This window comes from Helianthus annuus, chromosome 13 (assembly GCF_002127325.2).
Source record: "Helianthus annuus cultivar XRQ/B chromosome 13, HanXRQr2.0-SUNRISE, whole genome shotgun sequence".
NCBI classification, from domain to species: Eukaryota; Viridiplantae; Streptophyta; class Magnoliopsida; order Asterales; family Asteraceae; genus Helianthus; species Helianthus annuus.
The window spans coordinates 4,311,602-4,327,605 of record NC_035445.2 but is presented as its reverse complement, the minus strand read 5'-3'; the positions used below and the strand labels follow the sequence as shown (position 1 = coordinate 4,327,605).

Here is a 16,004-nt window from a genome sequence, read left to right as displayed (position 1 = left end):
CTGTCCGGCGTTTTAGCTTGTCGATCTATATGATTACTATGCATAAATATCTACTTTTTACGTAATACATTTGGAGTATGTGAGTGATGTACGTTTTTATCTTTATAATGTTGAAATAATGAAATTGGTGCATAGTAGGTGTAAGTACCAATTTCGGTTGGTTATCAGTTATCACTTATTTCCAATTTTAGTAATTATTAATAAAAAGTTTAAATAATATTATATTATATGTTTAGTAATAGTATTAATTGTCAAGTTGGAAAAAAGGAAAAAAATAGTGCCCAAAATATAAAGGAAACAAATCTAATTATAGGACGTGGCTAAAATGAGATTTTTAAAACTTTACTGTTGCTCGATGCGTGCTCAATTACTACATATATAGAACTAGGTTAGTTCCCCGTGTGTTACACGGGTTGAACAATTTAAACTATATAGTATAGATATTTCCTGTAAATACAAAACAAAGACAGAGACATTTACATACCATATTGACATAAATGAGTTAATATAAATGTAACCCATCAACTCGTACATAATAATTAATGTCGTAGAGTTCGATAAGACGGCTCTAATGTCGGTTGAATGAGGTCAATCAGAGTCTATTTGATACCATTTGTACGACTTCTTATTTTTTGAATCTTTTTATTTGATTCTAAACCTATTATTAATATTATTGATAATAATTTTAGTTATATATATCAATAATATTATATATATATATATATATATATCAATTATATATTTAGTCTAACATATCTTTCTATACTAATAAACAAAAATCATTTTTGGACACGTGTCATTCTCTGGTAATTTCTCACCCTTATTTTTTATTTATCTCTTTTATTAAATAATAATAATAATATTAAACATCAATTTAACTAAATCTATTTATCTCTTTTGTTTAATTGATTTCTTTTTTAACTCTAAAGTTTCAATCTTTGACAATTTAAGTCTAAAGTTTCAATCTTTGTTATTTTAACTCCTTTGATTAATTTGATTTTTCACTTCTAATTCAAAAGTTTTCATCTTTTGTAATTTAACCCCTTTAATTTTTTTACTTTCAACCCAAAGCTTTTCATCTTTTGCAATTTAATCTCAACACTTTTTTACTTTCAACTTTAGTCTCTTATATACTTTTCATCTTTCATAAGTTCTCCATTTAACATGTCGTTCTAAATTTCCGACGTAACACGCCGCAAGGTGCGTGTGGGGTTCAACGTTTTTTCATCTAATTTTTTATGTTTGACATGTCCGTCGCAACGCGTCTATTTTTCCCCGTTTAACAGGTCTGTCGCAGCGTGCGAGTCAGAGATCGACTTAGTTACTTTTTTCTCGGTTTTACACACAGGCTCGTGGTCATGTGAGAAACATTTGTCTTTCATCTAACATGATATATAACTAATGAATCCCCCGCCGCGTTGCGGCGGGTGGTAATTCTAGTTAATATTATTATGAATTTCGAAACTTATTTAGGTAGGATTTAAGATTCTATTGAAGTTTTAGTTTAAAAATAGGTTATTGAATTAATAATAAGAATTTGTATTAGATTAGATTAAATATTATTATTAGTTGTATTATATTAGATTAAATATTATTATTATTATTAATCAATTAAATGAGAGAATGACAAGTGTCCTAAAACAGATTTCTTTTATTATATAGTATAGATATAGAATTATACTCTATATATTATTAATATTAAAGATTGTCTATATGCGTTAGTGATTTAAGGTTTGTTTAACTCTCTATTTTTAACACTTGCATTTCTTTATGTAATGTGCATACTTAACACTTTAATGTATATTGGCCTTTATAGCCTCGATTGGTTGAGCATCTATGTGGAAATCAGTCACGTTTATTTGTCACTTGAAAAGATAGAAGAAAATAAGTAATACTAGAAAAGGGAATTGGACTCTAATAATTCCAACTAGAGGTCATTGACTATTGATAGTTTCACCTTTAAATATTTCCTTCATCAGTTTCACCTATTTTTCCTACACCGGTCCTCCGTTAAAAAAAACTTAACAGAGTTATGTTTTTTTCCAAATTACAAAAAGTTTTTTTACGGCTTTTGATCAGAACGAAGATATGAGTCCATTGATGTAAAACTTACCTCGAAACGGTGCTCCAAAAAGAAAACGACGCTTCAATTCGGGTGTTGAAATTTCCAATTAACAAAAATCAAGTCATTTGAAGCATCATTTCGAGGTAAGTTTTACATCATTGGACTTGTATCGTCGTTCTGGTCAAAAGCCCTAAAAATGTGTTTGTAATTTGGAAAAAAAACTTAACTCCGTTAAGTTTTTTTTTTTTTTTTAACAGAGGACTGGTGTAGGAAAAATAGGTGAAAGATGAGACTGGTGGGGGAATATTCAAAGGTGTGACTGTTAATGGCTAATGACCTCTAGCTGAGATTATTACAGACCAATTCCCCTACTAGAAAAAAATTTTTGAGCATATACACAAAGTTGAAGGCTTAATACAATTATAAAATTCTAACTAACCAGTTAACTCGAATCCAAACAAAATATAATCAAAGATAAACAAACGAAATCTAACAACTAATCCTGTCTCGCTCAATTACGAAGACTCTCGATGGTCTAAGTGTGGTGTCAAATCCTGATTCGACCTGAACATGACAAGAAAAAAACAAGTTTGGGTTGGCTAACACGTCCCGTTTAATTAAATATGTCAACCCAAACACGGACCTATCTCAAAAATAGATTAACCTGAACACAACATGTTTATTAAACTAGTTAACATCAGTGGCGAGACCAGAACTTTTTTCAACTCAGATTATAATAACCCGAATTCAAAATATTTGGGCTAGGTTAGGTCGAATCACATAATAAAAAAGTACAATGTGTTTGTAAAAAGCACATGATAAAATTGAAATAAAAAAATACATTTTATCGTTGCCCCCTACGAGTTTTTATGTTTTTTTAAACGATTAATAATATTTTCAAATGCGACTTATGTCAAGAACTTTTTTTCAACGAAAACAATGGTTTAGTTTTTTTTAAACCAATGGTGTCAATCGTAAAAAAAAAAAAAATAATAGAATGATTAAATTTTGCTATTAGAAGTAACATATGATGCACAAAATTCATTAGTGTTAGGTGAATGAAAGTCGGTAGTTAACATATCAACCCATCAGGTAGACTTTAGACATGGAGAAAAGGGAAATATGTTGGGTTTTGTTTTCTTCTTAAGGGTATAATTTTTTTTTATCTGTATGGTTTTATATTTATTTTTGTTTTTTTAAGAGTGAGGTATATCACTTGACGAAAAAAGATAACTTCGTTTGTGGATGAGGACTACATGTGTCAGCAATGGCGGACGCATTATTTTTTTTCAGAGACGTGGGGATATGATAGGGGATTAACCAAACTTTTATGGTGGGCGATCAATACGTTGACGTATAAATAACTTCGGATTCTCTTATGGTCGGGGGGACGAAGCCGGAGTTCATGTGGGCGTGAGGTGAAGGTGTAGGTTTTAAATAGAGTTTAATACATTAATGGTCGATCTAGTTATAAAATAGGGTTTGAGTCATTCAATTAAAGCTAACATAAAAAATAAATGAGGGTTAGTCTTAGAGCCCAATACTAGTGTCAGGGCCCCTGCGAGGGCCACAAATTTGTACGTTAAAGGGGAACACGTTTATCGCTAAAGGTTTGTACACAATTATTTGAAACACGTTTGAAAAGGTTAATACTACTTATTAGATTTTAGATATGTGTTAACATCTCATATTACTTTTATATGTAAAATAAATCAGATTATAATTCTATGAGTTGTTTACATGATTCCCCTTGCTAAAATCATTAGCTACATATTTCCTCAACTTAAAAAGCCAATTACATATTTTCCCATATTATACAAGAGAGTAATTTGGTAAGTGTAGGAGAGAAAACTATTTTAGAAAGATCAAATATTGTTGACTCATAAATCTACTTTCCTCACGATTTTCAAATTGCTATAACTTTTTCATACAATAATATTTAAAAAAAAAATACACTGAATTACGAGCATTTCATTCTCTTTAATTTGAGTAGGCTATTGCTATAGTTTTTTTAATGTTAAATTTTTTTTACGGATTACGTGATTACACATTCAATATAAATCATTACGTGATTAGACATTCAAAATGATTTGTTATACTTGATGTTATTACACTTATGTTTATTACGTGATTACATTCAATAATGAGAACTTAATTGTTTATGTTTTATTACATGATTAAATATGTAATATACAACATTACGTTCTTATTATAGGTTGATTGTTTAATGTTTTGTATTGCATTTATACTTAATTCGTGATTAGACCTAAAATATTAGCCTATATATTATATGTTTCGTTTTTTTATTACAGTTATGGTTAGTACGTAATTACGTAATCACTTAGTGAGTTTTCATATAAATACTATAATGAAGTCCGTAACGGGTATTTAAAATCACATAATCACATAGCAATAATACATAGTCAACTATTGTTACATACTGATACATAATCACATAATGTTACACTTGTTTCATGAATAAAATACATATTATGTACTAAAACATAATCACGTAACCGTGACAAAATCACATAACATCATAGCTTGTAAAATAAAAAAAACTAAAAAATTAAATAACTATAGCAATAGCCTAATCAAATTAAAGAGAATGAAATGTTCATTTATACGGTGTAATTTAAAAAAATATATATTATCGTATAAAAAAGTTATAGTCGTTTAAAAATCGTGAGGGAAGTGGGTTTATGAGTCACCAATATTGGATCTTCCTATTTTGCACTTCCCCACTTGTTTTACTTGTTTTCTCTTACGTGATTTATAGATTTCGAAACCACTCAATCTCTTCTCAACTATTGGATTTGTTTGATAAAAGGCCAAAACTTTCACCTACACTTCATACGAATGATGCCTATTGTACATGATCCTTTCACATAACATATATATGTAAAAAGTCCATTACAAGTTTCTCATTTCTTATTCCAAATTCATACAAACTAGCTTTAAAGCCCCGCCGTGTTGCGGCCGGATGGGGGTACAAATTAAGACGCAACGTATACAAACAAATTATAAACGTTATCTAATAACATTGATCGTGTAAAAGATTATTACAAAATCTAACCGCTGTGCAACATTATTTACAATGGAATGATATTGTTTATTTGGTTTAAAAAAAATTAATCAACTAGTTGGTAATTTAAAGTTAACTATTAAAAGTCGTATCCTTTGGGTGCGATACTTGGTTAACTCTATTACAAACGATAGATGCACTTACCTATTGTGTGTGTTTAGTTTAAATACTAATCATTTCATACAAATTTAAAGCTAGATAAAATCGTGATTAAAAGTTATTAAGTTAACTCTCCTAACCCGTGCCGAGAGTTATTAAATTGACTAAACCAACACACTTAAACACGACACACGTCAGGTAGACCAAGCCCACCATCTTCAGTTCTAGAGAAAACTCACCACCCGCTGACCCACTACAACAAAACCCAGTTGGAATCGCATCTATGACATCAAACCCAAATCTTTCCTTCTCTTCTAATACTAATTGAGCTATAGCTCACTAGCATTAGTTAATTATTACTTATTTAATTGAACAAATTAATAGAGGTTTGGGTGTCCGACACATCTCCAAAAATTATATATTTATGTATCTCATTTAAATTGCTCATATTGCGTTTGTTCCTTCATTTGGCCTACATAATTTGTTTTTTCAAAAAAAAAAAAAAAAAAAAAAAAAAAAAAAAAAAAAAAAAAAACTTGGCTTACATAATCCTTACTACTATATAATAGATATAAGAGAGAAAGTTGAAATCTCTTAAATTACTATTTTGATGCTTATAACATTCAACTTTCAAAGCACTTTACAATCCCACAATCCCCTAAATACCAAAAGACTTCATTTGCATATGTTAAAGAGACCTGTTTCACTTTTCAGAAAATCCTTGAACAATCCCAACCGTCCAAGTTGCACTTCTCAAATCAATGGTCAAAACTCCTGATCCGGGTCACTCATCACCAACCAATCAATACGTCCCCTAACTGCCTACATAAACAAACTCCATGTAACCTCACTCCCCACCGGGGGCGCAGGATATGAGGGGCCGAGGGGAAGCTCGATTCCCCGAACTTTTTACGGAGTAGTGTTACGTATCTATTTTTCGTATAGAAATTTTTAGGTTTATACGTTTTCGCCCCCCGTTTAAAAAAAAAGGTATATATTTTTTTCGACCCCCCTATTTAATTTTTTTTTTGGTATATACGTTTTCGACCTCTCCGGTTTTATAAAAAAAATATTTATATAACCTAAATAAAATTATTTATATAGCCCATTATAACTTGGATTGTATGTTTATAACTTAGCCCATTAATAATAAGCCCAAAAAAAATTACCCAATGTAAAAGAGATTGGGACTTGGGAGTTAAAAGCTGTTGTTGACTTGTTTCTTGTTAGATTACACTATGGGGAAAAACAAAATCATAACTTCTTTTTTTAAAAGAAAGAATGAAGAACAAGTTGATGGAAACAATGAGATTAAACGGCAAAAAGCTTCAACAAGCGAACCGGTTAATGAAGCTAATGAACCGGTTAATGAAGCGAATAATGAAGTGGGGGATTCATGGTTTTGTGTCATGATTGATGAGTCACGGGATGAGTCAAAAAAAGAGCAAATGGCGATAGTTTTAAGATTTGTTGATGTTGAAGGGGTGATACGGGAAAGGTTCTTGGATTTAGTTCATGTTATGGATACTTTATCAGCGACCTTAAAAGTAAATTTGTGGAATACACTATTGCATTACAATTTTGATGTTAGTAAAATCCGTGGTCAAGGCTATGATGGTGCTAGCAATATGAGAGGAGAATGGAACGGGTTGCAAGCACTTGTTCGGGAATATAGTCCTTACGCATATTATGTTCACTGCTTTGCTCACAGGTTAATTACTTGTTCTTTTTTAACTTTCTTTCTTCGGGTTTACTAAAATACTCTTATGGTTGTTAAATTACGTTTTTGTTTTTTGATCACAGGTTACAACTTGCCTTGGTTTGTGTCTCAAGGGATGTGACTCCAGTACACCAATTCTTCTCAAACTTAGTTTTCATAATTAATGTGGTGTGTGCTTCAAGTAAGCGTCATGATGAGTTACAAATGGCGAATGCAGATGAGATTAAAAAGTTATTAGAATTGGGTGAAATCAAATCGGGAAAAGGACAAAATCAGGTTGGGACATTACTAAGGGCTGGTGATACACGTTGGGGTTCTCATTTTAAATCTATTTGTAGTTTGGTTAACATGTTTGATGTCACCCATGTTGTTCTCAAGGGAATAATTCAAGACACGTCTCATGCTACTGGTTCTCAACGTGGAGATGCTAATATAGCTTACAGTTACTTGCAATCATTTGAATTTGTGCTTGTTCTTCACTTGATGAAAGAAGTAATGGCTAAAACAGAAACACTTAGTCAAGCATTACAAAAGAAATCCCAAGACATCCTGAATGCAATGGAGTTAGTTTCTGCAACAAAGGTTAGTCTAACTAATTTTAGAAACACTGGATGGGATTCTTTACTTGAAAAGGTTCGGTTTTTTTTTGTGAAAGGCATGACATAGATATGCCTGATATGAGTTCTCCATATACTTCTACTCGGTATCGGCCTCGTAAAAAATATCTTCATGTTACATTTGAACATTATTACCGGGTAGATTTGCTTACAGAGACATTGGACAAACAACTACATGAGCTGAATAGTAGATTCAATGAGCAAGCGACAGAGTTGTTATCTCTTAGTGCGTCTTTATGTTCAAAAAAGATTAATATTGATTAGATTGTTCTTCTTGTTGAGAAGTATTATCCTAACGATTTTACAGAGAAAGAAAGGAATCTATTACGTGGTCAATTGGATAATTTTCAAGTTGAAAGAAAAAAATAATCCCAAGCTAAGTGAGGTATCAACTCTTTCTGATCTTTGCAAAACTCTTGTGCAATGTCAGAAAAATAACATGTACAAATTGGTTGAAAGAGTGTGTCGGCTAATCTTGACGCTTCCAGTTTCGACTGCAACAACGGAAAGAGGATTTTCAGCAATGAAAATATTTAAGAATCGACTTCGCAATAAGATGTCAAATCAGTATCTAGCAAACAGTATGGTGATTTACATAGAAAAGGAGATTGCTGAGAACTTTGATTCGGAGTCCATAATTGAAGAATTCAAAAATCTTAAAGGAAGACGAGCAGAACTATAATTCTTCATCCAGGAGAACCGGCCACCGGGTACCCACCTTCCTCTTCTTTTTAATGTTTTCGTGTCTTTGTTCAATTGTTTGTTAAACAATGTTTACGTTTTAATGTTTGAGAACGTATTTTATTTGATATTAATATTTGACCCGATCCGACCCGAATCGAATCACCGACGTCCGACCCAAACATAGAATTTATTTTTAGGTCCGGTACCTTCCGCCCCCCGAACATTTTTTTCAAGCTTCGCCACTGCTCCCCACCACATTCAAAACTCTTACCTTTCCTTCACACAACACCCATTCAAACTCACTTTTCTTCACTCAGTGAACACACACATTCTCTCACCAGTGACGGAGAAGAATCCTAAAGCCATGAAGAAAGTTCAGAACTGGTGATGTATTTTGATTTTAGATGATTAACCATTTTGTAAAATTTTGTTTTGTTGAATAAAAATTCGGACTTGATACGCAAAACATATGTTAGAAACATGAAATATATCCTGAAATTACCAATTATACCCTAATACAATTACTAACTTAGGGTGCGTTGCCTTTAAATGAACCATCGCAACACTTAATCTGGCACCGATTCATTTAAAATTCAAAGAACCGACATGGGGAAAGGTTATTTTATTTTATTTTATAATAATACAAATGCCAACTTAACGGTCCATTAACAAATGCCGTTACCATAACCGCTTCCGGCACCGGTTTCGGTCGCAACTCAAACATCCACCGTTTTCTTCCCCATCATTTTCTTCCCCTTTATCAACAATTTGATACCTCATTATTTAAGCAATATATATTAGTAATAGATCAAACAAAAATACACCGGAATGGAACCTGCCACCTTTTATTTTCAAACTCTTTCTGGTGTCGACACACCGGTATAGAACCGACACATACATACAACTACCAACGTCACTTTACAGTTTGAGCCGACCGACGTATCTCCTCCGCACCCGTCCGGGTCGTTTGCACCGTTTCACACCCTATTTAACCATCATCATCACCGCAAAAATTACCGTCGTCAGTTTAATTGTATCGACATAACAAAATTTGAATCGTTACCATGATGCGGATGGTGGGTTGTTTTTTATTTACGGAGAGAGATTGAGGGGCTTGGGATTTTGGAGGGTTCTTGGTTATGTTCGGATTCATATTCTGTTCAATTGATAAAATCTATAATGGTTATTATGTTTTTTTGTATTTTCCTACTTGAAACACGATCACATCGTTGTTAATTCTTGATCATGCATTCCTCCATCCCCCAAGAATATATACTAGAATTTTCTATTAATGTTATAACATTTCTGTTTTGCAATCTGATTTGGTTTAGATTATTTTTTCTTCAACATTTCATCCATCCTCAGAAATTCATCAACTACCATGTAAGTAACTTTATTTACAGAGGCCGGTAGGTGTTTTCGATGATGAAGACGTTCAATTTAGTTTATTTCTTCATCGTCTCTTGATGATGAAGATGATCAATTACAGAGGCCGGTTGGTGTTTTCGATGTAAAACGTTTTCTAAAGTTCGGTTGGAAGGGAAGGAATAGAAAGAGAGGGTTTAATTTTGAATTGGCTCTCACTATCTGCACACCAAGCCAGGCTATCTGCACACTTAGGGTTTACATACGCTGCGTATTGGTCAATACGCAGCGTATAGGGTTACCTGAATACGCTGCGTATTGACCAATACGCAGCGTATATAAGTGGTAGGTACACGACCAGACAGTCAAACCTCGTACCATGTCAAATCAGTCTTACATAGGGTGCGTATTGATCAATACGCTGCGTATTGGCAGACTGATTTGACCTGATACGATGTTGTCCAGGGCACGTGAATAAAGTAATACGGTGAGTAGGGATCAATACGCTGCGTATTGACATGCCAGATGAAAGTCTATTTATCCCTCCATTCATGTCTGTTACCCATCATCCGACATATACTTTGCTTTCCTTTTCATATACTTTGCTTTCCTTTTCATCTTCTTCTTAAGTAAATTGTTTGTTTTTGGTTCAACCTTGTTAAAATGTCATCATTTTGGAAGGATAATTATTTCGGTAATCGCTATTCTAACGACACATGGGGATCAAATGCTGCCAATGAGGAGGAGGAGGTTGTGTCTGGAGTCCCTGTTGATCAAGAAACACAGTTGCCAGACTTGAACAAGACTCCCACTCCACCTGTTGATGAACCAAATTACCCGGTGCATCAAGTGTGTCCAGATTACGGATACGGGTATGAATCTCCGTACGTGCAACAAAGTGGATACGGTGCTGAGAATGCACCTGTTGATGAACCAAATTATCCGGTGCATCAAGTGTGTCAAGATTACGGATACGGGTATGAATCTCTGTACGTGCAACAAAGTGGATACGGTGCTGAGAATGCACCTGTTGATGAACCATATTACCCGTCGCAGCCATCGTATCCGGGTTATGGGGTATACGGGGACGAAGGTGGATACGGAAGTTACAGTGGATACGGTGGTGATGGTGGATACGGGGGTGAAGGTGGTTACAGTGGATATGGGGGCTACGGTGGATACGATAGATATGGGGGTGACGGTGGTTACAGTGTATACGACAGATCTAGGGATGAAGTTGGATATGGTTATGAGTCCCGTAACACATCACTTTATGAACCATCTACCCCGAGCAATCCATTTCAAGTAAATGAGGTATCACATTAAAATAATTATTGTTATTATTATTATAATTATAATTGTTATTATTATTATTATTATTATAGTTAAAAATAATATAATTATAATAATTATTATTATTGTTAAAATACTTTAATTATAAATATAATTATAAATATTATTATTATTATTATTATTATTATTATTAGTATTATTGTTGTTGTTAAAAATATTATAATTAATTAACAAAATAATTATAAGATTTAGTAAATAAACAAGTTAAGAAAGTTAAGTTAATAAACAATTTATTTTTCTTTTCTAAATAAATAAATTAATAAAAAATATTTTAAATAAATTAGTATTGTAAATAAATAAAAGAATCATGAAATTGATTTTTAGTTAAAATGGTTAGTTTAAACCTAACTTAGTTAGTTAAATCATAGTTAAAATGGTTAGTTTAAACCTAACTTAGTTAGTTAAATCATAGTTATATCCTAACTAGGTTAGCATTTAATACAAGGGACCACTAACTGAGTTAGAGAACTCCGTTAGTCCAGTTAAGTGCCAAAAACAAAAAAAAGTACCTGAAGTTTCAAATTTTACGAAAATAGTCCCTGAAGTTTCCAAAAATTGACAAAACAGTCCCTGAAGTTTTGAAAAATTGACAAAAATGGTCCCTGAACTTTCGAAAATGGACAAAAATGGTCCCTAAACTTTCAAAAATTGACAAAAATGGTCCCTGAACTTTCGAAAATTGCAAAAATGGTCCCTGAACTTTCGAAAATTGACAAAAATCATCCGTAAGGCGCGTACGGGCCTAACGGGCAACGACGGACTTAGTTTCGACGCTCGTTAGGCCCGTACGCGCCTTACGGATGACGTCGACTAAATAATAAAAAAAAATATTATTTAGTCGACGTCGTCCGTAAGGCGCGTACGGGCCTTACGGACGACGTCGACTAAATAATAAAAAAATATTATTTAGTCGACGTCGTCCGTAAGGCGCGTACGGGCCTAACGAGCGTCGAAACTAAGTCCGTCGTTGCCCGTTAGGCCCGTACGCGCCTTACGGATGATAAATTTACAAAAATGGTCCCTGAGGTTTGATGTGTTTACAAAATTGGTCCCTGAGGTTTGATGAATTTACAAAAAGGTCCCTGGTGTTTCCAGGATTTACAAAAATGGTCCCTTGTGTTTCAGAAATTGACCAGGGACCATTTGTGTAAATCCTGGAAACACCAGGGACCATTTTTGTAAATTCATCAAACCTCAGGGACCAATTTTGTAAACACATCAAACCTCAGGGACCATTTTTGTAAATTTATCATCCGTAAGGCGCGTACGGGCCTAACGGGCAACGACGGGCTTAGTTTCGACGCTCGTTAAGCCCGTACGCGCCTTACGGACGACGTCGACTAAATAATTAAAAAAATATTATTTAGTCGACGTCGTCCGTAAGGCGCGTACGGGCCTAACGAGCGTCGAAACTAAGTCCGTTTAACGACGGGCTTAGTTTCGACGCTCGTTAGGCCCGTACGCGCCTTACGGACGACGTCGACTAAATAATAAAAAAATATAAGAATTAAGTTCCAGGTTCTGTGTGAATTTAAAGTTCAGAAGGCTTTATACGCTGCGTATTGACCAATACGCAGCGTATACTAACTGTCAGTATACGCTGCGTATAGGTCAATACGCAGCGTATTAGTAGTCACTGCATATAAGAATTAAGTTCCATGTTCTAACAGCTCCGGAACGGAGGATAAACTGGTTAAGGCGTTACGGTTCTAAATGAAAGGTCACGAGTTCGATTCATGCTAAGGGCCGGTTCTTTAAAGAAGACCCCCTTTTATTCTGATTTTATATATATTTACACTTTGGTCCCTGGTGTTTCATTTTTTATAAAAATGGTCCCTGAAGTTTCATAAAATTACAAAAATGGTCCCTGAAGTTTCATAAAATTACAAAAATGGTCCCTGATGTTTGATAATTTAGATAAATGGTCCCTGATGTTTCCAGGATTTACAATAATGGTCCCTTATGTTTCTGAAATTGACACAAAATGTTTCCAGGTATGAAGTGTCAAATTTTACCAAGTTTATATACGCTGCGTATTGGTCAATACGCAGCGTATAGAAACCTGGCAAAAATTTGACACTTCAAACCTACCAAAATGACCCCAAATGAGCATCAGTTTTGTATACGCTGCGTATTGGTCAATACGCAGCGTATAGGGACCTTGTTTTCTGTGCAATGATTGGTAATCAGGCACTGAGATCTATGGTTTATCTACGCTGCGTATTGGTCAATACGCAGCGTCTAGGGTTTACCTTATAGGCTGCGTATTGACCAATACGCAGCGTAGATAAACCCTAACTTTTGCTAGGGTTTGGTGTGCCAATAGGCACTTTAGTGTGCCAATAGGCACACTCTTTTGAATTTCATTGTTTAATGTTATTATTCTATAAAATATCCATTTTTGTATTCGTATTCTTTTTTTAACGGCAAATTTGGATCGCTGACGGAACATTGGAGTGATCGTCTTACCAGTGGAACCACTCGATCATATTCATCTCCACTATACATAATGCCTATACACAAATTCAGGAAAAACCCAATAATTACGAGAAAAATCCTCTTATGAGAACGAACCCAGGACCTATTGTCCCAAAGTTTTATTTTTTAATTGTTATAAAATAACATGTTGTAATTACACAAAGCGTAAATGTAAATAATCTATCATTCAACTTATTTCATGTTTAAAGTTGAAATAAAAACAGTATATAATTGTCTATTTTTTCCATTCATCCAATTTTATTTTATTTTCCCAAAATCCATTGTAAGTGCTGTATGATTATATTTACATTACAATATAAATTTTCTTCAAAATACATTGTAAGTACTAAAGAACAACTAAATTAAATTGTAGGTTTTTCTTACAAATTTACTATTCAATTGTTTTTATGCAAATGCATGACGTTTTATTTTGTAGTACACGTTATTTGATGTAGGTTTATAATGGATATAACACAATACCTTAGAAGAAAACCGGTCTTTATCGTAAGGTTCGTACATTGATTTCCACTGAAACATGCGATATGTTCTTAGCTATTAATATTTTTTGCTTTGCATAAAAGGTTGGTGCCCCGCCGCAACGCGCGCCCTTTCATTTTATATTAAGACACAATTTGTATGTTATTCTTGTTTACAAAATATTAAATAACCTTTATAGTTGGAAATCAGTTTTTGAAGTTTTAAAGTTGAGTTCTTCCCTTTTCTTGATTCTAAATAGGCGGGACTTGTCTTGAATGTGTTGTGGGTATGAGCATATGTCTGAAATGTGACTCAGTAGTAGCTCCGACGACTTCACGTACGTCCTAAAGCCTCATAGCCTTTGATGACAAAATTATGGTATTCAACAAGAATCAACAGATCTGATGTAAACTGAATCAGATCTTGACTTATATTACACGAAAGCCTCATAGCCTTTGATGACAAAATATTAAATAACCTTTATAGTTGGAAATCGTTTGATGAAAGATTATTTTGATGAGGCGCCGACATTTTCGAACGAATTTTTTAGGCGTCGTTTCCGAATGAGTAAGCGGTTGTTTCTACGCATAGTCGACGATTTGGAAGCCAACTACGATTATTTTAAACAAAAACCGGATGCGAGAGGGGCACTTGGATTTACCGGTATCCAAAAGTGTACGTCGGCATTACGAATCCTTGCTTATGGTAACACTACCGACATCAACGACGAGTATCTAAAAATGGCGGAGAAAACAACACGAGACAGCTTGGAGCATTTTTGTCGCGGTACAATTCTTATACTTTACTTTTTTTTTAAACGAGCTTATGTTTGTCTATATTTTTTTATAAAGGTATAATTGATGTGTACGGTGCGCGTTATCTTAGAACGCCCACATGGGACGACCTTCAAAAGATCTACGAGGTACATAATGCTGAGCATGGTTTGCCTGGTATGATCGGGAGCATAGATTGCATGCATTGGCGTTGGGATAACTGCCCGACTGCATGGCGAGGCCAACACACACGTGGTAACCAAAAAGGACCCACTATTATTCTTCAGGCGGTTGCTTCACAGGACCTTTGGGTTTGGTCGGCTTACTTTGGCGTGGTCGGGTCATGCAATGATATCAATGTTTTTTAACAATCTCCGTTGTTAGAGGAGTGGATTTCTGGCAAAGCTCCAAAAGCGTCGTTTTACGCAAATGGAAACTACTACCCTCATGGATATTATTTGAGCGACGGAATTTATCCTAGGTATTCGATTTTCGTGAAGACGTATAGTGATCCTATTGATGAAAAAAGAGCATACTTTAAAAAGGTTCAAGAGTCTTCACGAAAAGACATTGAGAGATGCTTTGGGGTTCTTAAACAACGCTGGCAATACTTGAGAAATCCTTGTCGTGCATGGAGCAAGTGTTAGATATTTTAGTGTAATCGGGGATTGACTTGGTGATCAAAGCGAATAATAATACACATCAAGCAAGTTAGGAGGTGCGGGAGTGCACGGTTGTTTGAGTTATTATTATTCGAAGTGTACGGGCAGAGCCCGTACTCTACGGGGGTTCCAAGGGGGCAGCGCCCCCTTGGCGGGGGTCCGGGGGCAGCGCCCCTGGGAGCAGGGTCCAAGGGGCGGCAGCCCCTGGCGGAGTCCAAGGGGCAGAGCCCCTGGCGGGGTCCAAGGGAAAATTTTATTTTCATTAAATTGCCTTAATGAAACTGTATCAGAAAATTTTATTTTCTGGAATTTTTATCATTTTCGAAATGATAAAAAAACGACAGTTTTTTGGCTATTGTTTGTCTGAAAAATAGAGGCAACTGCCATGAGGCAGTTACAACCCCAAAAACCAATTTCGTAGACGGTTTTTGGTTACAATCTACTGGTTCATCATTTCACACAAAACAACATACACTGGTTCAATTTCTCAAAAATCAGAGTTGTATCCGATTGAATTATTTGGGTGAACCACCGAAATAATTTGATCTGAGGGTGATTACACGCCTCTCTGATCGTCCGGTTTCTGAAATTTCCCCAACAGCGAGCAAAAAATGAGAGATGCTATG

At 34.5% G+C, this 16,004-nt stretch overlaps 2 protein-coding genes across 2 annotated transcripts; both read left to right on the top strand.

Annotated features, from left to right (window-relative positions):
* Positions 1–6,487: 6,487 nt before the first annotated feature.
* LOC110900419 (zinc finger MYM-type protein 1-like) lies at positions 6,488–8,268 on the top strand. The gene is made up of 3 exons (XM_035982113.1): positions 6,488–6,960; positions 7,053–7,551; positions 8,017–8,268. Exons 1-3 carry the CDS (start codon positions 6,488–6,490, stop codon positions 8,266–8,268), a joined length of 1,224 nt encoding a protein of 407 aa, XP_035838006.1.
* Positions 8,269–14,552: 6,284 nt separating this feature from the next.
* LOC118485415 lies at positions 14,553–15,309 on the top strand. The gene is made up of 2 exons (XM_035981506.1): positions 14,553–14,729; positions 14,795–15,309. The coding sequence occupies exons 1-2, from the start codon at positions 14,684–14,686 to the stop codon at positions 15,082–15,084; spliced, it is 336 nt and encodes a 111-aa protein (XP_035837399.1). The 5' UTR covers positions 14,553–14,683; the 3' UTR covers positions 15,085–15,309.
* Positions 15,310–16,004: the final 695 nt, after the last annotated feature.